Source organism: Cherax quadricarinatus, chromosome 5 (assembly GCF_038502225.1).
Source record: "Cherax quadricarinatus isolate ZL_2023a chromosome 5, ASM3850222v1, whole genome shotgun sequence".
NCBI classification, from domain to species: Eukaryota; Metazoa; Arthropoda; class Malacostraca; order Decapoda; family Parastacidae; genus Cherax; species Cherax quadricarinatus.
Genome location: NC_091296.1, coordinates 60,403,762 through 60,418,026, shown reverse-complemented (window position 1 = coordinate 60,418,026; position 14,265 = coordinate 60,403,762). Strand labels below are relative to the sequence as shown.

General features: G+C 37.4%; 1 protein-coding gene across 5 annotated transcripts in view; it reads left to right on the top strand.

Moving 5' to 3' along the window:
• Positions 1-12,781, top strand: part of sds22 (protein phosphatase 1 regulatory subunit sds22) — a 48,491-nt gene extending 35,710 nt beyond the window's left edge. For all 5 annotated transcript variants that reach the window (XM_070102910.1, XM_070102907.1, XM_070102906.1 and 2 more), the window contains 5 exons: positions 1,957-2,119; positions 4,545-4,661; positions 7,101-7,292; positions 9,484-9,653; positions 11,787-12,781. In XM_070102910.1, the coding sequence (XP_069959011.1) occupies positions 1,957-2,119; positions 4,545-4,661; positions 7,101-7,292; positions 9,484-9,653; positions 11,787-11,790 (646 nt within the window). In that variant the 3' untranslated portion in view covers positions 11,791-12,781. The remainder of the gene's footprint in view (positions 1-1,956; positions 2,120-4,544; positions 4,662-7,100; positions 7,293-9,483; positions 9,654-11,786) is intronic.
• Positions 12,782-14,265: the final 1,484 nt, after the last annotated feature.

Here is a 14,265-nt window from a genome sequence, read left to right as displayed (position 1 = left end):
TTTCATACATTTATTAAACAAAAGTACCAACCACTCCAACACTATATCCCCCCTGCTTTTAACATTTCTGTCATGATCCCATCAGTTCCAGCTGCTTTACCCCCTTTCATTCTACGTAATGCCTCAAGTACCTCCCCCACACTTACATTCTGCTCTTCTTCACTCCTAAAAGATGGTATACCTCCCTGACCAGTGCATGAAATTACTGCCTCTCTTTCTTCCTTAACATTTAAAAGTTCCTCAAAATATTCTCGCCATCTACCTAATATCTCCATCTCCCCATCTACTAACTCCCCTACTCTGTTTTTAACTGACAAATCCATACTTTCCCTAGGCTTTCTTAACTTGTTTAACTCTCTCCAAAATTTTTTCTTATTTTCATTAAAATTTCTTGACAGTGCCTCTCCTACTCTATCATCTGCTCTCCTTTTGCACTCTCTCACCACTCTCTTTACCTTTCTTTTACTCTCCATATACTCTGCTCTTCTTATAACACTTCTGCTTTGTAAAAACCTCTCATAAGCTACCTTTTTCTCTTTTATCACACCCTTTACTTCATCATTCCACCAATCACTCCACTTTCCTCCTGCCCTCACCCTCCTATAACCACAAACTTCTGCCCCACATTCTAATACTGCATTTTTAAAACTATTCCAACCCTCTTCAACCCCCCCACTACTCATCTTTGCAATCTGTATATACATTGACTATTACATTCCAACAGTATGACAAATCTCAGTCATTCTAGTCTAATACACTTACACATGTCTACTAAATGCCCATGTACTTACCTAGCATTGTTCATTTCAAACCATCCTTCCAATTCATCTCTGAATGCTCTACTGCATCACTTTCCATTCACCCCATATTTATATAACCTTTTCACAATTACACAGTCTGCATGTTTATTCATTTTTTATACTTATATTTTTCATACTTGTATAAAAAATCATCCCCACCATAGTTCTCCGGTACATCCCCATTTTTGCGTCCATTGACATTTTTGTCTCTTCATGAACTCTCCAACATTCCTGCAACTTCCTTTTCTTCCTTTATTCTGTAATTTACCTCATCTTTCATAGAACCATGTGTTGATTCACTTTACCTATAGTGTATGAGTTCATACCAGTACATTCATGGCCTTGAATGTCTTTTTCTTCCATTTTGACATCTGTTTCATTCTTAGTATTCTGCTTGTTCTCACCATCTTGTTCTTGTCTAATAGTCTCTTGTCAACTTCCTCATTTTGCACACCCTTCGAGATTCTTCCACAGTACCAACTTCTGCAGCTCATCTTTCTCTGCAAACATCCATTGTGACAGTTCCCACCTTGAATCAGTTTTGTTATTTCTCAGAACTATATCTCTTCTAAACATTTGCATTTACCTGTCTTACAGCCCCTTGTGTATCAAATGCAAAATCACCACACACGCACATATCATTCTTCTTTTCTGCATATAACATATGCCTCACTTCCCTTATAAAGATTCTTTACAGCTTTCAACATACTGTATTGTTAATTTTTGCTCATCCTTTCCTTGTGCAGCTCTGTTATTGGTTGTTACTTTTAAGTTCTCCCTGCCCTGTTCACTATATATATTTATTCTATCTAGTTATATACAGGGAGATTTGACAGTACCTTCACACATTCTATTATTTGCAAAAATTTTGCATTTCAAAAATCCTTAGCATCCTAATTTTTTATTTCTTATTCACATTTGTACCTTACCGTTCCACCAGTAAGTTTTTACTTCTTTTTCATCCATTCTTCTAATGTAACTAACCTCTACTGTACACATTGAAATTGCATTCATAAATAATACATACCTTTTCCAGAACTTCATAATTTTCTCTCAAACTAGGCAGTCTTCCAACATTGATTTACATCTCTAACTAACAACCTAAATTGATAATATTCATACATTATGATTGATTGGATTCTTTTTTCCCATCTAGGGTTCTTGATATCTCTTTCAATCGAATTAGAAAAATTGAGAACTTGGAGGGACTAACCAACCTGAAGAAGCTGTTTTTGTGTGCTAACAAGATATCACGGATTGAAAATGTCAACCATTTAAGAAACCTGGAACTACTTGAACTTGGGGACAACAAAATAAGGGTGAGGAACAGGATGTTAGTATTAGAAAGGCTTGAAATCTTGATGCAGTAGTATCTGTTTGAATTGTTGTTTCTGTGTATGTAGTAACTGTTTCAAAGAGTTCCAAACCAGCATACAGGTGTATAAAAAAAAGGTTATCAGTTATTTCCCACCAATGTAAAGTAACTCAGATAAGGAAACACATTTACCATTACTCATTCAATAGCTCTTTTATCAAGAGTAAATGGACATAACAATTCAAATGACCCTCTAACTCACAACATTCCCACCCATCCTTCCGAGGGCAGGCACTGTACCTGCCATCTTTAGAACTCAAGACCAGCTAAAATATTTCAAGCGTACTTCCTACTCCTAAGTGCACCACTCACTCTTTTTCCCTCATCAATTCTATGATTCACCTCATCTTTCATAGACCCATCCGCTGACACGTCCACTCCCAAATATCTGAATACGTTCACCTCCTCCATACTCTCTCCCTCCAATCTGATATTCAATCTTTCATCACCCCCACAAAAAGATTAGGTGATGAAAGATTGAATATCAGATTGGAGGGAGAGAGTATGGAGGAGGTGAACGTATTCAGATATTTGGGAGTGGACGTGTCAGCGGATGGGTCTATGAAAGATGAGGTGAATCATAGAATTGATGAGGGAAAAAGAGTGAGTGGTGCACTTAGGAGTCTGTGGAGACAAAGAACTTTGTCCTTGGAGGCAAAGAGGGGAATGTATGAGAGTATAGTTTTACCAACGCTCTTATATGGGTGTGAAGCGTGGGTGATGAATGTTGCAGCGAGGAGAAGGCTGGAGGCAGTGGAGATGTCATGTCTGAGGGCAATGTGTGGTGTGAATATAATGCAGAGAATTCGTAGTTTGGAAGTTAGGAGGAGGTGCGGGATTACCAAAACTGTTGTCCAGAGGGCTGAGGAAGGGTTGTTGAGGTGGTTCGGACATGTAGAGAGAATGGAGCGAAACAGAATGACTTCAAGAGTGTATCAGTCTGTAGTGGAAGGAAGGCGGGGTAGGGGTCGGCCTAGGAAGGGTTGGAGGGAGGGGGTAAAGGAGGTTTTGTGTGCGAGGGGCTTGGACTTCCAGCAGGCATGCGTGAGCGTGTTTAATAGGAGTGAATGGAGACAAATGGTTTTTAATACTTGACGTGCTGTTGGAGTGTGAGCAAAGTAACATTTATGAAGGGATTCAGGGAAACCGGCAGGCCGGACTTGAGTCCTGGAGATGGGAAGTACAGTGCCTGCACTCTGAAGGAGGGGTGTTAATGTTGCAGTTTAAAAACTGTAGTGTGAAGCACCCTTCTGGCAAGACAGTGATGGAGTGAATGATGGTGAAAGTTTTTCTTTTTCGGGCCACCCTGCCTTGGTGGGAATCGGCCGGTGTGATAAAAAAAAAAAAAAAAAAAACTAACTAATATAGTTGCCTTAACACAGGAAGGGTATTGAATTAGTAAAGATTCTTTTATTGGCCATTACTTTGGGAAAGACAGCTACACTTTCCTAGGTAGTAGGTTGGTAGGCAGCAACCGCCCAGGAAAGTAATACCATTCTGCCAAGTGAGTGTGAAACAGAAACCTGTAATTGTTTTACATGATGTTAGGATTGCTGGTGTCTTTCTGTCTCATAAACTTGTAGGATACCTGGTGTATCTTGCTACCTCTACTTACACTTAGGTCACATTACACATGCATGTACATGCATATATATATTTACACACCCATCTGAGTTTTCTTCTATTTTCTCAATAGTTATTGTTCTTTATTTCCTGTTACCTCCATGGGGAAGTGGAAAAGAATTCTTCCTCCATAATCTATGTGTGTGTCATAAGAGGTGACTAAAATCCCGGGAGCAAGGGGGCTAGTAACCACTTCTCCAATATAAATTACTAGATTTAAAAAGAAAAACTTGCGTTTTTCTTTTTAGGTCATCCTGCCTTGGTGGGATATGGCTGGTTCGTTGAAAAAAAAAAACTTTTGAGGGTAAACTCCAGGGGAGGGGGGTACCTTGATGCTAGTAAAGGGCTCTTGATTCATAGAATTGGAGCTACCCTCCCTTTCCTTGGACCAAACCTAATTGCCTCACATCTGGTGATTTGCAGGAGAATGTGCTTTGGCACAAGACAGATTAGCCTCACTTAGTCATCATTGATATTTTTCACTTATAAAAGATGGTGAACAATTAGGGATAGAGTATTTTAATATGGACCTGTAGAGAGAGTGAGTCTGGGTTATTACAGACCAGTGAACGGAGAGAGAGAGAGTATATGAGTGGAATAAGAGGGTAGAGGCTGCAAACAGAGTAAAAGAATAGATATATAAATAGATTCAGCCTATCCTGAAATAGGAATTTTAACATTTTTGATAAATATTTACATTGTATTACTGAAAATTTAATAAAACTAGATTGCTTGACTGTCAACAGGTCATTGAAAACCTAGATGGAATGACAAATTTAAATAGCATCTTCCTGGGTAAGAACAAAATAATGAAGTTACAGAATCTGGACTCGCTTATCAACCTTGAGATACTTGGTGTACAGGTGAGTGATGTACTTTTGATAGGCAGTACTGGAAATTTTTTATGTTTCTTGATACAGCAGATATTTTTATTTATCTTGCAAATTAAAAAAAAGTTATTATAGTCCTACTGTCGTGTCCAGTTATCATGAACTCCTCGGGCTTAGGGTGTAACACCTGACTGAAATCCCAGCTTAAACACTTAGCAGAATCTCTAGAGGACTAAACAACATTAAAAATAAACACAATATGAATAATATTAATGCAGTACTACTTACCACTTCTGTACGAACATTATTCAGAATGCTGTTATGCTCTTGAACATAGATCAAGCTTCTTAAACTCAACCCTTCACACTCATTTATTTGTGCAACTTATATTTAAAGCTACCCTAGAAGTTGTTTCACTCATCAATAGCTGTTGTCAAACCAGTGCTTTTCTATATCCTTCATAAATGTAATTTTTCCAACTTTTGTCTGTTGCTTGAGTTAATGTTTTCAGCACTGGCTGTCTCCTACTGAGGAAGGGTGACCTGAAACACTTTCATGAATCATTCATTCAGTCACTGTCTTGCCAGAAGCATGCTGACACCACAGTTCAGAAGACCCTCCAAATTGCAACATCCTTACCTCTCCTTCAGAATTAAAGCACTACAGCCTCTCCTCACTTACTGACATATTTGTTTACCAACAACCCGGACTTACAACGGGCTCTCTGACTAGTATGCATACCTAAATAATGAATATTAGAGCTGATTTCCTCTATTCTGTTTATTACAGTATACAGCGCACTACTATATGAACATTTATAAATTACCAGAAATGTTATAAATGGTGCAAAGGTGACATTAAAACAGTATAAAAGGTGGTTGACACAAACCCACTACTATTTTTGTATGCTCCTCACTTAGTGAAAAATTTGTTTACTGACGTGGTCTTAGGAATGGAACTCTGTCATTAAGTGAGGAGAGGCTGTATACAGTGGAACCTTGGCACTCAAACTTAATTGGTTCCAGAAGGCTGTTCAAGTACAGAACGAATTTTTCTCGACCAATTTTATTTTTGGTTAGTTGTTATCACTAACCCTCTTAGGCCCCATGGTGACTTATTCATACAAATAATTTAAAAAATGCCAAGAAACATGAAATAGTTTACAGCGAAGTTCTGACAGGTCATGTTTGTTTGGTCGAGTGCTGAGCAAACGGTTGACTACCGAGTGATTTTTTTTTACCAAATACCGAATTGTTCGAGCACAGAGCTGTTTGAGTAATGAGGTTCCACTGTACAGTACTTCCTACCTCCAGGGCTTAAGTCTGGCTAACCGGTTTCCCTGAATTCATTCATAAATGCCACCTTGCTCACATTCCAACAGCACATTGAATCATAAAAAAAACACTAGCTTCCACTTAATTCTAACACTCATACAAGCCTCTGAGCATTCAAACCCCTTTAAATATATTCCCTTTATATCCACTTTAATCATGTCTGTGTATTTAATCTGGCTTTCCATTCATACACCAATAGTTTAATCATATTCCCTACCCCACATTCTGCACCTTTCCAGAGAGTGCAAATTGAGTGCCTTCAGCTTATCTTCATAGGAGATAAAAAGGAACAGACTCCTTTGGTTATTCTGCTGCTTTGTAAATCATTGGTAACGCTTTAGATTATGCAACACAGTTCTGGTCTTCATATTATGGAGTGGATGTATAGCAAATGCATTGGAGTGCATACAACGAAGATTGTTGTCATATTCATTTCAGACGCGAGTATCTTGATGAATTATATCAGGAATGACTTCTGGTAGATAATGAGTCATTAATTCATCCATAATCTCATGGTGAGTTTTTAATGAAACCTTCAAAATCGGCAGCATTATCATCAGAGACCAGATTTACATTCACACCATTGTTTGTAACTAGTTTTTAACTCTTAGCTTTATTTGTTTCATAAAGAAAAAGTCTCCCTGTAAATGCTCTAACAAGCATATGATATTCTCTTTAACAAATTTATATGATGTCTAATGAATGAAATATCTTTTGACTTAAAGATGTTTGAAATGTCTCAAAATAGTTTTAGCAAGATTAGTCTACATATATTTACAGAATATTAAAGCTATAAAATGCTGAACAATATCAGTAATTTGGTTATTATTTCATGCTTCTTATTTTATCGTTTTAACCTGTAAAACAAACCTCAAGCAGTTGTGAGCTTCTCTCGGATCAATAAGAAGATTAAAAATTTGTATTCTGCTTAAGATGTTTTGTATGTGTGAGGGAGGGAGGAGAGAGGAGAGAAGGGGGGAAAGGGTTTGGGTGTGTATTAGTACCATGGGTGCATTTTTTTGTTTTTATGGCTGTGCAGTGATTGCTGTACTACATAGTCAAGATATTGATAGAGACAGACCAGTAATTAGAAATATTGAAAAGATTCATTACTCACGCCAAAAAATTGTACTTTCAGAGTAACCGAATAACCAAGATTGAAGGTCTTGGTCGTCTTGTCAACCTGGAACAGCTTTACTGTTCTCATAATGGCATAGAAGCACTAGAAGGTCTTGACAATAATATCAAACTTCAGACCTTGGATATGGCTGTCAACAGAATTAAAAAGATTGAAAACATTAATCATCTTTCTGAGCTAGAGGAATTCTGGGTAAGTTTTAAATTTATCTACATATATATGGCCCTTTTTTTTAATCAGCATTGAAACGTGTTTACCAAACCTAATAATTATGAAGGTAGTAATAAAAATAAACTTGTATTTTTTGTAGTTTTCTGTAGTGGTTTTTGTACTCTTGTGTTCACTTTCTTTAAATTTATACACCATTTTTATCTGCTATGTACAGTGGACCCTCAGTTAAGGATATTAATCTGTTCCAGAGAGCTTGTCCTTAACCGATTTTATCATCCGAATTAATTTTCCCCATAAGAAATAATGGAAATCCAATTAATCCATTTAAGACATCCAAGAGTATTAAACAAAATAATTTTTTTACATGAAATATACATTTTCCTACACAGAAAACAATGATACATGAAGAATAAAACAATAATATCACACTTACCTTTATTGAAGAGATGGTGATGTATGGAAGACAGGAGGAGGGGAGAGGATAGAGGAGTTTACAATTGTTTGGAAGGGGAATCCCACTCCATAAAGACTTCAGGTACCAAGTCCTTATCCTGGGTTACTCTCTTCCTTTGTTTTTTAATGCCACTAGGACCAGCTCGAGAGCCACTGGACCCCTGTCACTCAAAAAAGTTTTCCAGAGAGGTCTGTTTCTGGCGTATTTTAGGAATTGTGTTGGAGGAGACAAGATAGTCCTTCAATATGACACTAATATCAGCTCTACGGCTTATTTATCTAGCACAGTTTATCTAATATGACATAATAAACAATATATGTCATGTTTCCATGTTATTAATACTCTAGAATGAATAAAATACATCATTAAGTATGTCACGAGTGTTGCTGTGTTGTTGCTGTTGGGTGTATAAGGGCCACTGAGAGCATAAGCCGTACATAGTGGTGGAGGGAGGCGGTAGAGATGGCAGTGTTGTCAGTCGCCCTACATAACTCCAACAACATTGGAGGAGTTAGGTTCATGCTGTCTCTTTCTATCGATTAATCGCTTAACTTACTTGCTACGGTTAATGCTACACTTTATCGCTGGCTGCTGCTATACCCTTTATAGACTCCTGCTGCTTTAGTATCATACATATTGCAGGATCACTGAAAAAGGCACATTCTCCCTTCTCTCTTAGCCCTTTACCAAAGGGCTGGCTGGCACTAGAAGCTTTCTTTGGGCCTATGGTGGCTTATTTAGCAGTTACAAGCACTAAAAACAATGGAATAATGCAAAATGTATTGCATGTATGCATGGAATCGTCCGCAGTGGCTTGTAAACAATGGCACACTGGAGTGGCCTGGCGGCTCAAACTGCGCAGACACGTTCTAGACGAATGTCCTTAACTGAGTTTTTTATTGTTAGCCAAGCCAATATTTTGACGCAAAAACGTATCGGTATCCGATTCTATCGCTATCCGATGGCATCATTAACTGAGGGTCCACTGTATATTTTATTGCTATTTAAAAATTGATGATAATATCTTTTATAAGTACATGTTCAAGGTATACAGGCCTAGCTGACATCAGTGACATACTACTACAGAAAGCAATTCAAGCAGATTAAATCATTTTTGTCCCAGGAGGCAACTCACACCAGTCGACTAACACCCAGATACCCATTTTATACTGATGAGCGAACATAGACAACTGGTGTAAGGAAACATGCCCAATGTTTCAACCCTTGCCGGGAATCAAACTTGAACCCTCACCACCACCAGGCCATGGGCTACCAAATGCAAGACTATGTTGATATCCTCCTAGAACATGATTTCATTATTAAATCTTTCCTGTTCATGTGATATTTTTTCCTCAATCCCACATTTAGTGAGTCATGTACAGTAAGCCCTTGTACATATATATGTGATTTTGCTATTTATGAAGTCACATTTTCTGTGGTCCTAGTGTTCCTCCTAAATTACATGGTATTTTATAAATAAATTAAATTCTGGTACACTTCCTATTAACATTTCTTCATAACAAAATAAAATAAAATTTATTTTATGGATAGCTATTCTTGACTCGTGCACGAGTTGTCCTGCTTGTAGGGGATGAAACAGAACTCGTGTAACATTCAATACTCGAGTTGATTGGGTGTGAATTTGGAAATCTTTGTGTAAACAATAATCATACTGCAAATATACAGGGCCTGTGAATCAGGAGGTTAGTGTTTATTTTAATATTTCTGTGGCTAATACTCACTCTTATCTCTCTTCAGTTTAATGGTAACCAGATCAATGATTGGAATGACTTGAAGCAGCTGGAAAACGCAAAAGGTTTACAGACAGTTTATCTAGAGGGAAATCCATTACAGCGGGACCCTAATTACCGTCGCAAAATCAAACTAGCACTTCCTTCACTTACACAGATTGATGCTACACTTTGCCGGTAAGTAGGTGTAAATTTCTTTGATATAGTGCTCATCTTAAATCAGGCTGGGTGGAGGCAGCTGGCATACTTTAATGACGAAAGTAATGTCGTTCCCTGGTAGGAGTTTTGGCGAGACAAAAAAGATAAACTGGCCTAGCAACATGCAGTGGGATGTCTCCGGATTTACTAAGGTCCTAAGGGTCTTTTAGGCTTGTGTGGTGGACTGATTGTGTCATTGGTCTCCATGCACCATGTGGTCTTGAGTGCTGAGTTTGCTAAGACATATTTGGCCATAGACAAATTAATGTGGGCAGGAGTAAGTCACTGACATAAGATACAGGTGTGCAGATCATTAGATTACATAAGGCAGGCTATCAAGTGAAGGGAATAGTAGAAGCTATCGATGTGAGAGTGGTTGGTGAGGGAAGAAAAGGTCACGTTGGTTCCTTGAGGATAGTGTTGATGATATATCCACATTAAATAATGTTTAGCAAAGCAGACAAACATGTCCACTAATTTTTTTTTTTTCAACAAACCGGCTGTATCCCACCAAGGTAGGGTGGCCCAATAAGAAAAACAAGTTGCTCTTTTTAAATTTAGTAATTTATACAGAAGGGGTTACTAGGCCCTTGCTCCCGGCATTTTAGTCACCTCTTACAACACGCATGGCTTACGGAGGAAGAATTCTGTTCCACTTTCCCATGGAGATAAGAGGAAATAAACAAGAACAAGAAAGAAAATAGAAGAAAACCCATAGGGGTGTGTATATATATGCTTGTACATGTATGCATAATGTGACCCAAGTGTAAGTAGAAGTAGCAAGACGTATTTGAAATCTTGCATGTTTATGAGACAGAAAAAAAGACACCAGCAATCCTACCATCATGTAAAACAATTACAGGTTTCCGTTTTACACTCATTTGGCAGGATGGTAGTACCTCCTTGGGTGGTTGCTGTCTACCAACCTACTACCTACAATGTCCACTAATGTTAACTGTAAAAATGTAGAGGGCCCCGTATATATAGCTCTTAAGTTCCCAACCTCGTACTGTAAGTGAAAATTGCAAGTGGGTGGATTAGAGCAGTTTTTTCATTATTGAATGTGTTTAAAACACCTGACAACATGTTTACACCATCATACTTTGTGCTTAGTACAGCTAGGCATTTAAAAATTCACCCTTCCCTTACACAACTGTTGTATAAAAATGGCAGAAAAATGGTATAAGCAGTGATCATAAAGAACAGTGGCTCAGTTGAAAGCCAACACAAATGTGGAACACCAAAAAGAGTGCTATATATGCAGAGCCCTTTTGTATGTGCACTGTTTTTGCACCAGTTAGCTGGACTCCAGTCCAGCTAACTGGTTTCCCTGAGTCCCTTTGTATATGTATATTAACTTACCGATACATTAAAACCAATTTCCACTTGCTCCAATGTAACATGCTTACACATGTCTGTGGGATGTTCAAGCTCTTAGCATTCATAACTTCCTTTACCACCTCCTTTCAGCCCTTTCTTGTATTGATCCATACCCCTCCTTTCACTCTAGATTTACAAACCCTCTTAGTTATTTCTAAATGCCCAAATTACACCTCAACAACTCAATTTTTATTATTTATTCCTCTAAAGAGTCATACCAGGCATAAAACTAACATATGGTTGGAATGATAAAAGCTCTTGGAGAATTATAGTAAAATAGGAAAATAATTCAACCGTGAGTGAAGAGATCGGCTTTATAGGCAATATACAGAACAGTATTCCTGACCTTGACAAATGAACATGTTTTGGGAAAACATAATATAACTCAACATTGAAGATAGAAAAACTTGAGAAATGCAATGCACACTTCTCATTTTCCTACACATCTGCCTAGCATGAGAACCAATTTCTTCACCTTCAGATTCCCATTTAGAACTCTTTAATCTCTTAGAAATGAAGATTTCCTAAAGGTAAAAAAAAAAAGCCTCAAAAATGTTTATATTTCCTCTTGTTGCTGGTGGCAGTAAATATAAATATAGTATACATTTATTTAATTAACATTAACCCCTTATTGAGAGACTCATTGTAATGTATGATTTCTGATGTGCAAGAAGTGGGAAAATGTTATAATTTAACATTGCTATTTGTACTAATTATAAACATTTTTTACAGGTAGATTATGAAGCTGGAGAACTGGCATTCGAAGCTCTTCCTTTTTTTGTCCCAAAAACTGCCAAATTTTTCATGATCTTTAATGTCTCTTATGTGTTAGTCATATGTTGCACGTGTCGATACAGCTGTGGTCTCTGCTATCGTATTTTATAGACAATGTTCACCCAGTTTTGTAGTATTTGTCAGTGATAAAGCTTCACAAAAAAAACAAAAACACATTCACCTCATTTTTATAGTCTCTGTCAGTGAAGAAGTTAACACAGCTTCACAGAAGGAATGAATGAATAAAAATTTTTTCACCAAATTTTGTAGTTCTTGTCTGCAATATAGTTGATACAGCTTTATACAATGTGAAATAAACTTGTGGCACTTTTCTGAATATAGTTACACCTTGCATTTGTCTGAGGACCTATTGTCAAATTGATTGTTATTATGCAGTAATTAACATATTGCCCTTGTTTTTTTATATGCCTGTATGGCAGTTATGTAATTAAAATATTTATGTGATGTTTGGGATATAGTAACTGAGTAAGTATAATTTTGTTAATCCAGTTATCCATATGAAATATATATATATATATATATAAATTACTATTAAAAAAATATTATTTATGTACAGTAGGTTCTTTTTAATGCATTTACACATCATTTTGAAAAATGGATCTCAGACGTGCTAATAGATTTAAGTTTTGAAGACAAAGTTATTTCACTTGTCATGGAAAATAGGTAATAATTTTATTGTATGGTGTATGCAACTATTTAAGACATCACTCGATTGACTTAACCAGTCATGCACATAGGATGCGATTTTTTCATAATAGCAACTTGTATGGTATTTAATTTTACAAAGCAAAATTCCAGATTTGATTAACCAGTAGTGACAATCTTGCATCTAAAGTACAGTAAGAAGTATTTTGTACAATGAATATTGATGAAGGAGGCATTCTCTGTGCTTAGTAATAGAGCATTAGAAAATACACAGTAACTTATTGACAGTGATATCTTTCTTAATCCTTGTTTTTTATGCAGCACATCAAAAAAGATGCAATCATGCTACAAAATATGCATTACCATTCAAGAAAGGCAACAAAGATACCCAATGACTGGCAGAATCTAGTTTGGTTTCTTTGTGTATAGCTAACAAAAAATTACTGTACATATAGAGAAATGTTTCAGCAATAATCAACTACTGGTCTTCTTGAGGTTCCACATTTGCAATTCCTGTTCTGTGCCTTGGGTTGAAGGTTTATTGTATGAAGGAATCCAAATCTTTCTTAATGAGTTGAATACCTACATGAACTGGCAGCTATTTAAGGCTAGGGGTTTGTCAGTCACTCCTGTCATATTGATTGGCTCTCAGGTGTTGTCTATTGAGTTACCTCATTTTCATGGAGTTAACACCCTCCTCTGTCACAAACTAGGATACTTCATGGAAGCTTCTGTTTTTCAGAATGACAGTCTGAAGCTGATCAAAAAAGTATACTATTGTTTTATTAAAAATTTTGATTAAAAAATAATCCTACACTTACTTAGTATGTAGTAAAATTATAGTTTCATTAAGAAACCAATAAAATAGTTATTACATTTTTTATAATAACTAATAACCTCCTGGAGGCCAGAGTTATCTTTTTACAAAGAACATCACATGATCATTGTTATTATTATTATTATTATAATCAAAAAGAAGCGCTAAGCCACAAGGGCTATACAGCGCTGCAGGGTAGGGAAGGAAGCAAGGGAATTGGATGGCAGGAGGGAGGGGGGATGATCAGCAGGTTACAGAAAACAGCGGGGCAGGGGATAGTACGGGGGTAGAGGGTAGCAAGAGATACAAGTAGAAAGGGCTGAAAGTATCAGAATTTGTGAAGTAAGTCAGTCGTTGTCAAAAAGTCAATAAGAGAGTCCGGATGAAAGGTGGGTCCATCAGCGAGAAGGGAAGGTAAAGAGAGAGCAGCGGGGCGAAGACGACGACAGAGGTAAATTCTGCGTGCTCGTTGATAAAGTGGGCAGTCCAACAGAATGTGGCTGACTGATAATGGAGCTTGGCAATTCTCACAGAGAGGAGCAAGACGCCTCTCCATGAGATATCCATGAGTAAGACGAGTATGGCCAATGCGAAGACGGGAGAGAGTAGTCTCCCAACCTCGACACTGGTGATAAGAAGACGGCCAGTAACCTATACTCGGTTTAATAGACTGAAGTTTGTTGCCGAGCATAGTAGACCAACGTTGTTGCCAACGGGTGTGAAGGTGGTAAGATATTACAGCAAAATAGTCCGTACATGGAATACCTCTGTAAGAAACTGGTAGGTCATGTACTGCTGACCGCGCAGCAGTGTCTGCCTGTTCATTGCCCTGTACGTCAACATGACCAGGGACCCAACAAAAAACAATATCTTTATGCTTAGTAAAGATGCGGCGTAGCCAAAGTTGGATACGGAGGACTAAGGGGTGAGGTGTATCAAATTTTTGTATAGCCT